Consider the following 13,649-nt stretch of genomic DNA (forward strand, 5'->3'; position numbering starts at 1 on the left):
CAGGGGGTTATGATGGAGCTGTATAAAACGCTAGTTAGACTGCAGCTGGAGTACTGCGTACAGTTCTGGTCGCCACAGTATAGGAAGGATGTGATTGCATTGGAGAGGGTGCAGAGGAGATTCACCAGGATGTTCTGAAGAAGGGTCACTGACCTGAAACGTTAACTCTTCTCCTCTCTCCACAGATGGTGCTAGACCTGTTGAGTATTTCCAGTATTTCTTGTTTTTATGTCTCCAGGATGTTGCCTGGGCTGGAGCATTTCAGCTATGAAGAGAGGCTGGATAGGCTAGGGTTGTTTTCCTTAGAGCAGAGAAGGCTGAGTGGGGACCTGATTGTGGTATACAAAATTATGAGGGGCATAGATAGGGTAGATAGGAAGAAATTCTATCCCTTAGCAGAGGTGTCAGTAACAACGGGGCTCAGATTTAAGGTACGGGGCAAGAGGTTTAGAGGGGATTTGAGGAAAACTTTTTTCACCCAGAGGGTGGTTGGAATCTGGAACACACTCCTGAAGCTGTGGTAGAGGCAGGAACCCTCACAACATTTAAGAAGTATGTAGATGAGCACTTGAAACACCATAGCATACAAGGCTATGGGCCAAGTGCTGGAAAATGGGAATAGAATAGATAGGTGCTTGATGGCTGGTACGGACACGATGGGCTGAAGGGTCTGTTTCTGTGCTGTATAACTCTATGACTGATCCTGAGTTGCTTGTCCTATAGCACACCTGTGTCACTGCCATGCCCACTAGTTTGCGTTTGCATGCAGGTCCACACGTTGGCCACCAGATGGCTCTGCACCAATGCATTCAATCAAACTCCATGCCTGAATATGAAATGTTGTGCAGCTAATTTTACAATTGTAATTATTAGTATAATGATTTTAAAATTCTTTTTGTACCCACGAGCCGATACTTCCTGATGTGTAAACTGTTGTTCTCTTCAGCAAATGTTACAGCTGTCATACGTTAGTGGGCCCTCCTGTGAAGTTGCATTACATAAAAATAATGTGATTCAACCCTAGTTGTCTTTCGTGAGGCCACCTTCCTCCATGTATTGTCCTCACCAATGCATCACCTAGAGCTCATGAGACTCCATTGCAAAGCTATTACATTGTGAGGGAAAGTTGTTTTGCGTAATCCCCACTCCCACATTGAGTTTTTCCCCACCTCTGAGAGGTTTTACTGCCCTCCCTTTGCGCCCCCCCCCCCCCCCCGCCTCAAGCCTCATTGAGAGGAGGGAAGCTGAGGGGTGGGGGGTGGAGGGAGTTGAGGCTGAGGAGAAGGCAGACAATGGGAGGAGGAGTGGGGAAGAATTAGAGGTGGGAAAGAGGTGCAGGAAGAACAGGACCTGGAGATTCATGTATACAAATCATTGAAGGTGGCAGGACAAATTTATAAGGCTGTTAAAGTATATAGGATCCTTGGTTTTATTAAAAGAGGAATAGAATACAGACACTAGAAAGCTATGATAAACCTTCATAAATCACTAGTTAGGCCTTAGCTGGAGTATTGTGCCCAATTCTGGGCGCCACATTTAAGGAAGGATTTCTTCCTTGGAGAGGAAGCAGAGAAGATTTACTGGAATATCACCAGGAATGAGGGCCTTCAGTTGCATGGAGAGGCTAGAAAATGCACCAAAAAAAGTATTTTAAAAACAAATCAGAGATATTTGGGGGAAGGTCATGTCCTTAAAGTCCCACAGAAATAACTGTTGTGCCTTTAACACGTTCCCCTACCCTCAACAAAATTCAATGCAGTTATTTATGGTTTATCTCCTACAAAATGATTGAAACAATGTCTGTTTACAGTTTAGGGTAAAAGCTCATGACGCATTGCACTTTCAGTATAATTGTTTTCACATGTCATGGGATTATACTCTGGGCTGATCTGTTTTGGAGCTGTGTCAGCTTTTGGTAGTTTTTTTTGTTCGGCCTGTGGGAAGAGAAAAAAATTGGAGTGGAGGGAAGAATAAGCCAAGTTGACAATTTGTCTGCATGTCAAGAAAAAAAAGAAAGACATTTATACAGTGCCTTTCACAATATCAAGACGCCCCAAAGCCCTTTACAGACAATGAAGTACTTTTGAAGTGTAGTTACCATTGTAATAAGGATCAGGGTGATTGTTTGATTGTGAGGTGCTATATAAATGTAAATTGCTGTTAACATAAAAGTACAAGCATGGATAGATGTTCCATATAAATATAAATATTCCCCTTTACAAAATAAACCAACAATTAGGAAGGACAAACAGTGGTGCAGTTATTCTGTTTATCTTGAAGGAAAGCAAAATAACTTGGGCGTTAAATTGGGCCACATACCGCCCATTTATCAGGTGCTTGCAGGCCAACAAATGCTCAAGAATGGCCTCCAAGGTGTGAGTACACACTTGCGACAGAAGTGCATTGAGGCAAAGGCGCGCACACCTATTGAACACCGGCAACATGGTGAAGCAGCGAGATCATGACATAGATCAGTGTGTAATGCTAAATTGAGGCCCCCATTGCCATTGTCAAAGGCCTGACTCAATAGTATGCCTTATGCTGACCTCTCTCATCACGCTAAACATCATGAAGGACACCTGCCTGCAGTTTTTGAAGCAATCATGCAGGAGTTACAGGTAAGTTGCTGTATTATTAATTTTGGCTGCTAGATGACTTAGTTTTAGGGCTGTTTTAACTTTATTTAATCTACAGAGAGAAGTCTGACTGCTCTTGCAGTCCTCTTGCTGTTGTATCATTCAAATATTTTTCTGCAGGGTGGCCTGGTAAGGCTGCCTTTGGGAACAAAGCATAGACACGGAAGTATGAAGGATAACGCGGGAAGATGTGGCAGGACAGAACAAGCTGCCTAAAGAAGGAGGAGGCAACTCAGCAGGAGGCTATATCCACAAAGTGTCTTCAGTGAGCATTTCTCCTACCGTAACTTCAATGAGGAGCAGTGTATGATGTGTCTTTGCTTCATGAAGGAGGTTGTGAGTAAGATATATCAGCTGCTGCAGCCACATTTGCAGCTTCAGAGGGCATGAACAGCATTGTCTGTGGCTGTTAAGATCACTGTTACTCTCAATTTCTATGCAGTGGGCTCCTTTCTGGCTGCATCAGATGCCATAAGCAATATAGCGCGATTCTCAATATTAAAGGTGTGACCAAAGCTCTATGCATGAAGAGAAACAGCAACATCTTGTTCCCTATTGTCAAAGAGAAGCTGGAGGAGCTAGCACAAGATTTTGCTTGCATGACAGTCTTCCCCATGGTGCAAGGTTCGATTGACTGCAATCATATTGTCTTGTGTGCTCCTCACGAGAACTCTGCAATGTTTAGTAATAAAAAGGGTTTCCAATCTCTAACGCTCAGCTGGCTTGTGACCACAAGCAGTGCATCATGCAGATCTCTGCCTGCTGCCCTGGCAGCAATCACAACTCCTTAATTTTGTGGCAGTCCTCTGTGCCCCCTGTATTCTAGTCAGCTCTCTAAGTTAAAGATTGACTATTGTGCCACAAAAGTTATCCTCTCCTGATATGTCTCATGACTCTGGTTGGGAACTTGTGTACATCTACACAGCAGGAGTACAATGAGAGTCATGCTGCCATAAGGAACATCAGTGAGTAGATAATTGGTATCCTTAAACAACACTTCCACTACCCAGATGGTTTACAAAGAGTCCTGTAATACACCACTAAGCAGGCATCCAGATTTGTGGTCATCTGCTGCATGCTACAATCTCTCCATCATGAGGGACCAGACCTTGCCACCACCTGCCAGCCAACAAACTGAGGAGGAGGAAGAGAGGCAGCAACCTGCACATCCCCTTTCTACCAGGGCTCAACAAGATCAGTACCTTCCCATTCACCAGCTGCTCCACAATCCTTACCTTTCCTCTTCCAGTAACCGTCATGTTGTCCTCTTTCTGTCAACACTTCTTGGTAGCTTAACTACAGATATAAAAACGAACACTAAATTCAAATCAAAATTTACCGAAGTGATATTGATCAGGATTTCAAATGTAGCATTCAGATCCCGATTTGAAAACCTGCTCAATATGTGAACAGGAAATGCTTTCATATTATTCATGTGCAGCTAGTGTGCGATGTCTGATCAACCTGGATTGAACATTAAGTGCACTTTCCTGGAATGCACTGCCTGATAGGGTGGTGGATACTGATTCAATAGTAACCATCAAAAGGAATTGGATAAATACTTAGAAAAGGAGATAAAACTTGCAGGGATATGAGCAAAGAATCAGGGAGTGGGACTAACTGGACTGCTGATCAAAAGAGCCAGTGCAGACTCGATAGGCAGAATGGCCTCCTTCAGTGCTGTTCTATAAGTCTGTGAAAGCTATCATTGCATTAATAATGCAAAATAAAATTAATTATCCTTGCTCATTCCCTTAGTGCCTGTCTTTCCTGTACCTTTTACTATTCTGGTGCTCCTACAGGGTACTGCCCAGTGGCTGGAGCTTGGAGGGGAGGATGCTTGTTAAGCTTCCAATAAGGAAACTGCAGATGACCTTGAAGCATGACCTGGAACAGCTCTGGGTCTGTAGGGTCTGGCTGTAGACTGCACCATCTTGGCCTGCACTGCAGCAGTCTGGACAACATCAAGGGCACTGGCAGGGGAGCAGAGGTGAAAACAGAAGTTCTGTCATCCTGGGAGAGAACAGCAGGCTCCTCTCCCATGGAGCCAAAGCCCTCTCCCAAGACAGTGCTTCAACAATCCTGGAGTCCGTGGAAGCCATATTCAACAGTTGTTCCTAGAGCCAGGATGGCATCTGTCTGAGCTTCCATGCCAGCAGTTTGTGTTTTGATGTAAGTTGTCAGATTGCTCATCAGAAACTGCCTCATTGTGGGTTTCACAGGTGTGATGATTGATGTATCACCTGTCCCACATTGGAAAGGATGGGCTGCAAACTCTGCACTAAGTTGGAGTTGGACTCCTCCATGCTCCTTGGCATTGTGCTCAAGCTAACAGGCAGATTTCCCAGAGCACCAAGCATTTTTGGTGAGTGTCCATGAGCCTTCTTTTGTAGCCTGACATATCGAAGTCATCATCTGAATCCTCTGCAGCATGACCTGGAACATGTGCGACCTCGCCCTCTGGCAACCTGGCACCTGTGATGTCTTTTCCCCCTGCTCTGGCTGCTGTGCACTTGTGCCTGATAACTCACCATGCACAGATCCCTCCTCTGCCCCTGTCCTCTCAAGTCTGTGCACTGTCAGTCCATGAGCTGGTGTCTGTGATCGTAAATTTAAGTGACAGGGCATCTTCATCATTGGTCTCCTGTTCTTTTACTGTTGGCTGAGGAGCTTCCACTTCTTTGGGACCTAAAATGAAAAAGAGACAAAGGTTAGGTTGTAATTCATTGAGAGGAGAGAGGAACAAATGGCTGCTGATGTAATCTGTCATTTAGCTTGTCATTCAGAGTACGTGGGGTGAGAGAGAAGTCAGGAGGAGGATTAGGTATGTAGAAATACTAATCATCGATTCTTCCAGCATCACCAGTAGCCAAGGCCTCTGCTATGCTCCTGCCATGATTGTCAGGACAGTCACCTCCAGGGGATGGGTACGTGGAGCTCCACCGCCCCTCCAGCACTTGCTGCTCCTCTGTTATATGCCACCTCTACAAGAAAGAGGGAAGTGTCTTCGTGACTGTGTCATGCTTCAGTAGCTGACTGTGTGTATGGCAGATGGAGTATAATGTGGAGAAATGTGATGTTATTCACTTGGATAGGTAGAATAGAAAAAACAGATATTTTTAAATGGTGAGAAACTATTAAATTTTTGTGTTCAGATGGATTGGTTGTCCTTGTACAAGAAACACACAAAAGTTAAAATGCAAGTATAGCAAGTAATTAGGGCAGATGGTTTGTTGGCCATTATTGCAAGGCACTTGGAGTACAAGAGTAAGGAAGTCTTGCTGCAATTGTATAGGGCAGGGATCTGCAACCAGCGGCCCAGAGCCGCATGCGGCTCTTCAAAATCTCATTTGCGGCTCCCAAGCTTTTCCAGTTGGATCGCATTAACATGAAAAAAGCCTGAAGAGAATTGCCAAGAAAAGTAAAAGCCTTGTTTTTATTGTGGGGATAAAAGGCTAATCATTATGCTGCATTTTATGTTTTCAAATGATTATGTTACAAAACACATCACCATGCTCTAAATAAACCTGTTGGAATGGTATAGCTACACATTGGTTATGGATAATGCCTTTGGTTCAAGGAACAGGTATTAGAGTTGCAACCATTATTGTTGCTAATATTGCAGAGACGATGAATTATTCTGAATGTGCTGTTAGAAGCTTTTTTTCAAATCACGAGAATCAATAAACAAAAAGATTGTCTTAATTCTATGCATCTTAAGTTAAAGTTTGTTTTAAAGATGACTTTGCTGATCAAATTATAGTAAAAGAAGTTAAAAAAAAGATGATAATTCAGAGTTAGGACTATTTTAATTTTTTTCCTATTGATTAAATTCAATGCAGTATTTTTTATATGTGCAAATTATCAATTCTACTGGAGAAACCTGACAATTAGCCAAGTATTTGGTTTAGAAATGCTGAATTTTCATCTTATGGTACCTGTGGTATACCTAGATGATCTGCTGGTATGCAGCGAGACCTGGGGAGATCACTAGGCCCAATTAGACACCCTATTCCAACAATTGCAGGCAGCGTACCTGGTGGTAAACCTCACCAAGAGCGAGTCCGCTAAGGCCCAAGTGACCAACCTCGGGCATGTGGTATTTTTTATATGTGTAAATTATGCATTCTACAGAGACACCTTACAATTTGCCAGGTATTTGGTTTAGAAATGCTGAATTTTCGTCTTGCGGCTTTTTTGCAATTTTTAAAAAAAGGCTCTTCAGGTATAAAAAAAGGTTGCCAATCCCAGTAAAGGGCTTTGGTAAGACCACTGCTGGAGAACTGTGTGCAGTTTTGGTCTCTGTATGTAAGGAAGGATGTACTTGCCTTAGAGGGGGTGCAACAAAGGTTCACTAGGTTGATTCCTGGGATGAGAGAGGGCTGTCCTGTTAGGAGAGATTGAGTAGAATGGGCCTATACTTGCTGGAATTTTGAAGAATAAGAGGTGATGCCGTTGAAACTTGACAGGGTAATGCTGAGAGGCTGTTTTCCCTGGCTGGAGAGTCTAGAGCTAGGGGGCTTAATCTCATGATGGAGCAGCTGGCCATTTAGGACTGAGGTGAGGGGAAATTGCTTCACTCATATGTTTGTGCATCTTTGGAATTCTGTACACCCGAGAACAATGGATGCTCGGTTATTGCATATCTAAAATACTGATATTGATAGAGTTTTGTACTCGAAAAGAATCATGTGATTTGCAAATCAGGTGGGAAAGTGGAGTTGGGGTCAGCCCTGATCTTATTAAATGATAGGGCAGGTCTGAGGGACCATATGGCCAACTCCTGCACCTATTACTTACGCTCTTATTGATCAAGTTGTAGGCAGGTGGGAGATGGATGTGCTATGATTTCAGCAAGATATGAGGTTAGTGGTGCAGCTGTCATAGGATGCCATTTGAAGATTGATCTCACCTTGACAATTCTTGTCAGATCAGTGAACATCCTTTGATACTACATCTAGGTACGAGGAACCATGCTCCAGGCATTCACCTAATAGACGACCTCCTTCCACTGTCTCTTCACAATGTGGCGTAAAGACTTCCTGATCCCTGAGCAAAGAGGATGTCCCTCCTGTCCACTTCCTGCCCCTGAGATAGAGGATATACCTTGTCTTCTCCCGTCCCCATAACCCCCACCCACTCCTCGGGCCACAGGGCATAGAGGATGTGGCTCTATGTCTCCACTCCACCATCACTGCTCCCCCCCCACCTCCAACCAAGAATAGGGGCTATTCCTCCTCCTCCTGCCTCTGGGATAGAGGATACCCCTCCTCCTCTCCACTCCTCCATCACCGTGCTCCCCTAACCACTTCCCTACCCCGTCTACAGGGCTAGGGGATATCCCTCCTCTTACCCCTCTCTGGATACAAAATGTCCCTCCTCCTCGCCACCTGACCAAGACCTCCAATGCAGCATCAGAGAACCTTGATGCCTGCTCCCTGCCAGCTTCTGCCATTCTTCTCTTTCTATAAACAGATTCTTGCCTTCAGTTCAACTTGCAGATACTGTCCGCCTTCCCTTTAGGAGACACGAGCGAGATTACGTTGCGTTGTTCACGCTCCATACCGAGCCCCTTCCTGATCCGTGTATCGGGGTGTGAACAATGAGTAGAACTGGGTGCTCACAATAATCATTAAAATCAGGTACTGCAAATTTAACGTTCCGCCTGCATTGCAGTGAACAGGTAGGGGTTAAACACATACCACCATCCCCACATCTGCTTTCATACGTGAAGGAATTTAAACCCCTTGCATTTATATGGTGCCTTTCACAACCTCACGACATTCCAAAGCTCTGATCTCTAGTATTAAAGTCATGAAAGACTGGAGAAACATGGGGCTTTGGAAAGGTGGAGCTTGAGGGGTGATCTCAGAAAGATTTACAAAGAAAGACTTGGATTTATATAACACCTGCCACAACCTCAGGCCATCCCAAAGCTCTTTACAGCCAATGAGGTGCCGCTGAAAAATTGTTCTGAAGCAGCTGGTGCCACCGTTCCCATTACCACCCGCATCTCCACCGCCCCCAACAACCCCCCTCCGCATCTCCACCTCCACCGCCCCCTCCCCATCTCCACCGCTCCCGACACCCGCCCCCCCCGTCTCTACCGCTTCTGACACCCCCTCCCCATCTCCACAGCTCCCGACACCGCCCCCCTCCCCATCTCCACAGCTCCCGACACCTGCCCCCCATCTCCACCGCTTCTGACACCCCCTCCCCATCTCCACAGCTCCCGACACCGCACCCCCATCTCCACCGCTCCTGACACCCTCCCCCATCTTCACCGCTCCCGACACCCCCCCCCCCACCATCTCCACTGCCCCAGACAGCACCCCCCCATCTTCGCCGCTCCCAACACCCTCCCCATCTCCACTGCTCCAAACTCCACCCCCCCGATCCAGACAGCCCCTTCCCATCTTTGCCACTCCCAACACCCCCTTCTATTCTCCGCTGTCCCGCCACCCCCTCCCCATCTCCGCAGCTCCTGACTCCCACCCCCCCAACCCCCCCGATCCAGACACTCCTCCCCATTTCCACTGCTTCCAACACCCCCTCCCCATCTCCACTGCTCCCCACTACCACCCCCCCTCCTCATCTCCACTGCCCTCAACAAGACCTCTTCATCTCCACAACTTCTGATATCCCTCTCCCGCCATCACCCTCCTCATCTCTACTGCTCCCAACATCTCTACAGCTCGCGATCCCCCCCTGCCCTTTACCACTGCCTTCAATGTTTAAGAGGCATCTTGACAAATACATGAATAGGATGGGAATAGAGGGATACGGACCCCAGAAGTGCAGAACCTTTTACTTTAGACAGGCATCATGATCGGCGCAGGCTTGGAGGGCCGAATGGCCTGTTCCTGTGCTGTACTGTTCTTTGTTCTCCCCCATCGCTGCTTTTGACCTCCTCTCCTTCCCCTCCCCCATCACCACCATTTCTGACTGCTCCTTCCCATTGCTACCATTCCTGATGTCCGATCCCACTGGCTCCATTGTCCTTCCACCTTGGCCCTGACTCCCGATCTCCCACGCATCTGTCTACGACCCCCAATCTCCCTCGCCATGTATCACAACCTGCTTTCGACGCCTCACCTGTTCCTGAAGTCCCGACCCGACCAGCAAAATCATGTTGTATCATGTCCTCCATCATGGCCTGAACCCCCCAACCCCCCCAGGTCCACTTACATGAAGGCTGGCTGTTGTGATGCTAGCAGCGCCCTGATTTTTCTTCATCGTTCAATCTTCGCCAAGTGTCTCGCAAATACAATGACCCCATACTTCAGGAGCTTTGATCTCAAAAATTCTGGGGGACCACGGGTGCCCAAAAATAGGCTATCTTGAATTTCTAGGCTGTTCATATTTTATTGATGTTGGTTGAGGCCAGGACATGCGGCAGAACTCTCCTGCCTTCCAAATAGTGCCATGGGACTTTTTTCAACACCTGAGGGATCAAATGAGGCTGTGGTTTCAGGTTTCATCCAAAAGACAGCACCTCCGGACAGTCCGCTGGTCAGGTTTCTGAAGTGGGACTTGTACCCATGACCTTCTGATTTAGAGGCGACATTGTTACCACTGAGGCATGACTGAATAATTGATATTAGAGTTTTCATGACTTTTGTTTTTAATAGTGTGTTTCAGCTGGTGAATCTGATAGACTCCAGGCTGCCACAGTCAGGAAATGAAAAAATCGAGCTTGCTATGCTTAACTTCTTTGACCAGTTTCGTAAAACTTACATCGGTGACCAGCTTCACAGATCTTCAAAGGTAGGCTATTGGCTTTTGGTTGCAGGAGGAATGTTTTACACAATGTGGAGAGTCTGAAATGCTTAATATGAAATGTAAGAAATCACTTCTACCCCATGTACTTCAGGAATGATTTTGCTATATAGAGACCTGGCAGTGGGTCCAACTGTGTGTCACATTGCTTCAACTTGGCAATCGGGAAGCTAGATCAGTACATGAGGGAGTAAGGAATAGAGGGATATGTTGAGAGGGTGAGATGAAGTAAGGTGGGATGTGGCTTATGTAGAGCTTAAACGCTAGCTACAACACTGGCATCTACCTGACAATGTGGAAAAGTGCCCAGGTATGTCCTGTGCACAAAAAGTAGGACAAATCCAACCCGGCCAATTGCTGCCCCATCAGCCCACTGTTGATCATCAGCAAAGTGATGGAAGGTGTCATTAACAGTGCTATTAAACGGGACTTACTCAGCAATAACCTGCTCACTGATGCTCAGTTTGAGTTTTGCCAAGGCCACTCAGCTTCTGACCTCATTACAGCCTTGGTCCAAATATGGACAAAAGAGCTGAATTCAAAAGGTAAGGTGAGAGTGATTGCCCTTGACATCAAGGCAGCATTTGACTGAGTGTGGCATCAAGGAGCCCTTGCAAAATGGAGTCAAGTGGAATCAGGGGAAAACTCTCCACTGGTTGGAGTCATACCTAGCACAAAGAAAGATGGTTGTGGTTGTTGGAGATCAATCATCTCAGTCCCAGAACATCACTGCAGGAGTTTCTTAAGGTAGGTCCTAGGTCCAACCATCTTCAACTGCTTCGTCAATGACCTTCCCTCCATCATAAGGTCAGAAGTGGAGATGTTTGCTGATGACTGCACAATGTTCAGAACCATTCGCAACTCCTCAGGTACTGAAGCAATCTGTGTCCATATGCAACAAGACCTGGACAGCATGCAGGCTTGGGATGATAAGTGGCAAGTTAAATTTGCGCCACACAAGTGCCAGGCAATGACCATCTCCAACAAGAGAGAATCCACCTAGAAGGCAGCAGATGCATGGGAACACCACCACCTGCAGGTTCCCCTCCAAGTCACAGACCATCCTGACTTGGAACTATTTTGCTGTTCCTTTACTGTCGCTGGGTCAAAATCCTGAAACTCCCTCCCTAACAGCATTGCTGGTGTACCTATCCCCCCAAGGACTGCAGTGGTTCAAGATGGCAGCTCACCACTACCTTCTCAAGGGCAATGAGGGATGGGCAACCAATGCTGCCCGAGCCAGCGATGCCCACATCCTGTGAAAGAATATAAAAAACTAGTATGGGCCATTTGGCCAGAATGGCCTGTTTTGTACGATAAATTCTGTGTAATTGTTTTATCTCTTGTTTCCTCCTGCCAGTTTTATTCCTGAATTTGACTCCCACTCCTTTCCCAATTGTGTTGAGTCTTTTCTGGGAACAGTTCCATGGATGCTGTTGGCCATCTGGTCCCTCGCCAATGTGCCCATTATTCACATATAGGCCTCGACAGGAAGTTTTGGCAGACTGTTCTTTCACGGGAACATTCTGTCCTCACTCAGCATCCATGTGACTGCACTTCCAGCAGGAGCTGCTTGGTTGGACCAGGTGCGAGCACCTTAGCTGTATTTTTTTCTTTCCCTCCCTTCCCACTCCCCTTCTGTCCTAGCCCAGGGGCACCGAAACATATTGTAACGCCCCGTACTGTTGCCCCATCCAATTTCATTTAATTTGGTACAAACCGAGGATTGATGCTGGGATTTTGGTAGTCTGTATGGCTCAGCTACTCACTGGATATCATTGGGAAAGTTATCTTTAACCTTTTTTCGTAATGGCCAGGACTGACCTGTCCAATTGATTTCTCCACTAGGTGTGGAGCTCATTGTGAGTATGCTTGCAGGCATGGATAGCACTGCACTATTCCGCCCATGGAGTGGTATGGGTGTGGTATATAAGTTAATACTGTTGACTTTTATTTCAAGCCCCATAGCATATCAGCTTCAGGCATTTTCCGAAGGGTTCACATTCTGTTTGGAATCGCACAAGACCATGCCAACTCTGGGTGGGTTGGATAACAATTGGCATACAGCTTGACTGAAAACTACCAACTTGGAAATCAGATTTAGTTACCCTTGTACATAATATTTAGTTTGTTTGTAGTTCATGCATTTTTGAAAAGGGGAAATGAAAGTGTTGCAAATGTCCTGGTGGCTTCATTCCAATTAAGCGCCTCAGAAGTCTGGACTGAGTTTCGGTGCTGCCATTTGCTTTGGTGATGTCATGTGTTATTACCAGAGAAGTGAGTGTAATGCTTTCTTGTGACAGGTTAGTCACAATGTCTCTGGTGTTTTTCAACACTTCAACAGTTAGTTGTCAACACAACTTTAATGCCTTAAACAGGTAAGATTCATACTCCCTTACCTCCAATAGATGTCATCACTGTAACATCCAAAGTTAAATAGTGACACCAGGCACTCCCTCCTGACCTCAATAGCCTATAAAAATTATGTGAAAACAAATAGCGATTGGGCACAAAAGTTGATTATTGATAAAAATAGGTGGGAGGGCATGTTGTCATGAGGACATAAGGAATCTGCAAGGGGATATAGATAGGTCGAGTGAGTGGGCAAAAACTTGGCAGATGGAGTTTAATGTAGTCATGCACTTTGGTAGGAAAAATCAAAAGGCAAACTATGATTTAAATGGAGAGAGACTCCAAAAAAGTGCAGCACAGAGTGATCTGGGTGTTCTTGTGCATGAAACACAAAAAGTTAGCATGCAGGTGCAACAAATAATTAAGAAGGCAAATGGAATTTTGGCCTTTATTGTTAGGGGGTTGGAGTTTAAAAATAGGGAAGTCTTGTTACAACTGTAAAGGGTGTTGGTGAGGCCGCACCTGGAGTACTGTGTACAGTTTTGGTCCCCGTATTTAAGAAAGGATATAGTGGCATTGGAGGCAGTTCAAAAGAGATTCACTAGGCTGATTCCTGGGATGACGGGGTTGACTTATCAAGAACGGCTAAACAGGTTAAGTCTTTATTCATTAGAGTTTAGAAGAATGAGGCGTGATCTTATTGAAACGTACAAGATTCTGAGGGGGCTTGACAGGGTAGATGTTTCCATTAGTGGGGGAATCTCGAACTAGGGGACATAGTTACAGAATAAGGGGACACTCATTTAAAACTGAGATGCGAAGGAATTTCTTCTCTCAGAGGGTAGTGAATGTCTGGGATTCTCTACCCCAGAGAGTTGTGGA

General features: G+C 45.8%; 1 protein-coding gene across 8 annotated transcripts in view; it reads left to right on the forward strand.

Annotated features, from left to right (window-relative positions):
* The window catches only part of LOC137375763 (ran-binding protein 17-like), a 1,067,965-nt gene that overhangs the window by 335,787 nt on the left and 718,529 nt on the right, over window positions 1–13,649 (forward strand). For all 8 annotated transcript variants that reach the window (XM_068043152.1, XM_068043155.1, XM_068043154.1 and 5 more), the window contains one exon: window positions 10,268–10,403. In XM_068043152.1, the coding sequence (XP_067899253.1) occupies window positions 10,268–10,403 (136 nt within the window). The remainder of the gene's footprint in view (window positions 1–10,267; window positions 10,404–13,649) is intronic.

Source organism: Heterodontus francisci, chromosome 12, assembly GCF_036365525.1.
Source record: "Heterodontus francisci isolate sHetFra1 chromosome 12, sHetFra1.hap1, whole genome shotgun sequence".
Taxonomy (NCBI): domain Eukaryota; kingdom Metazoa; phylum Chordata; class Chondrichthyes; order Heterodontiformes; family Heterodontidae; genus Heterodontus; species Heterodontus francisci.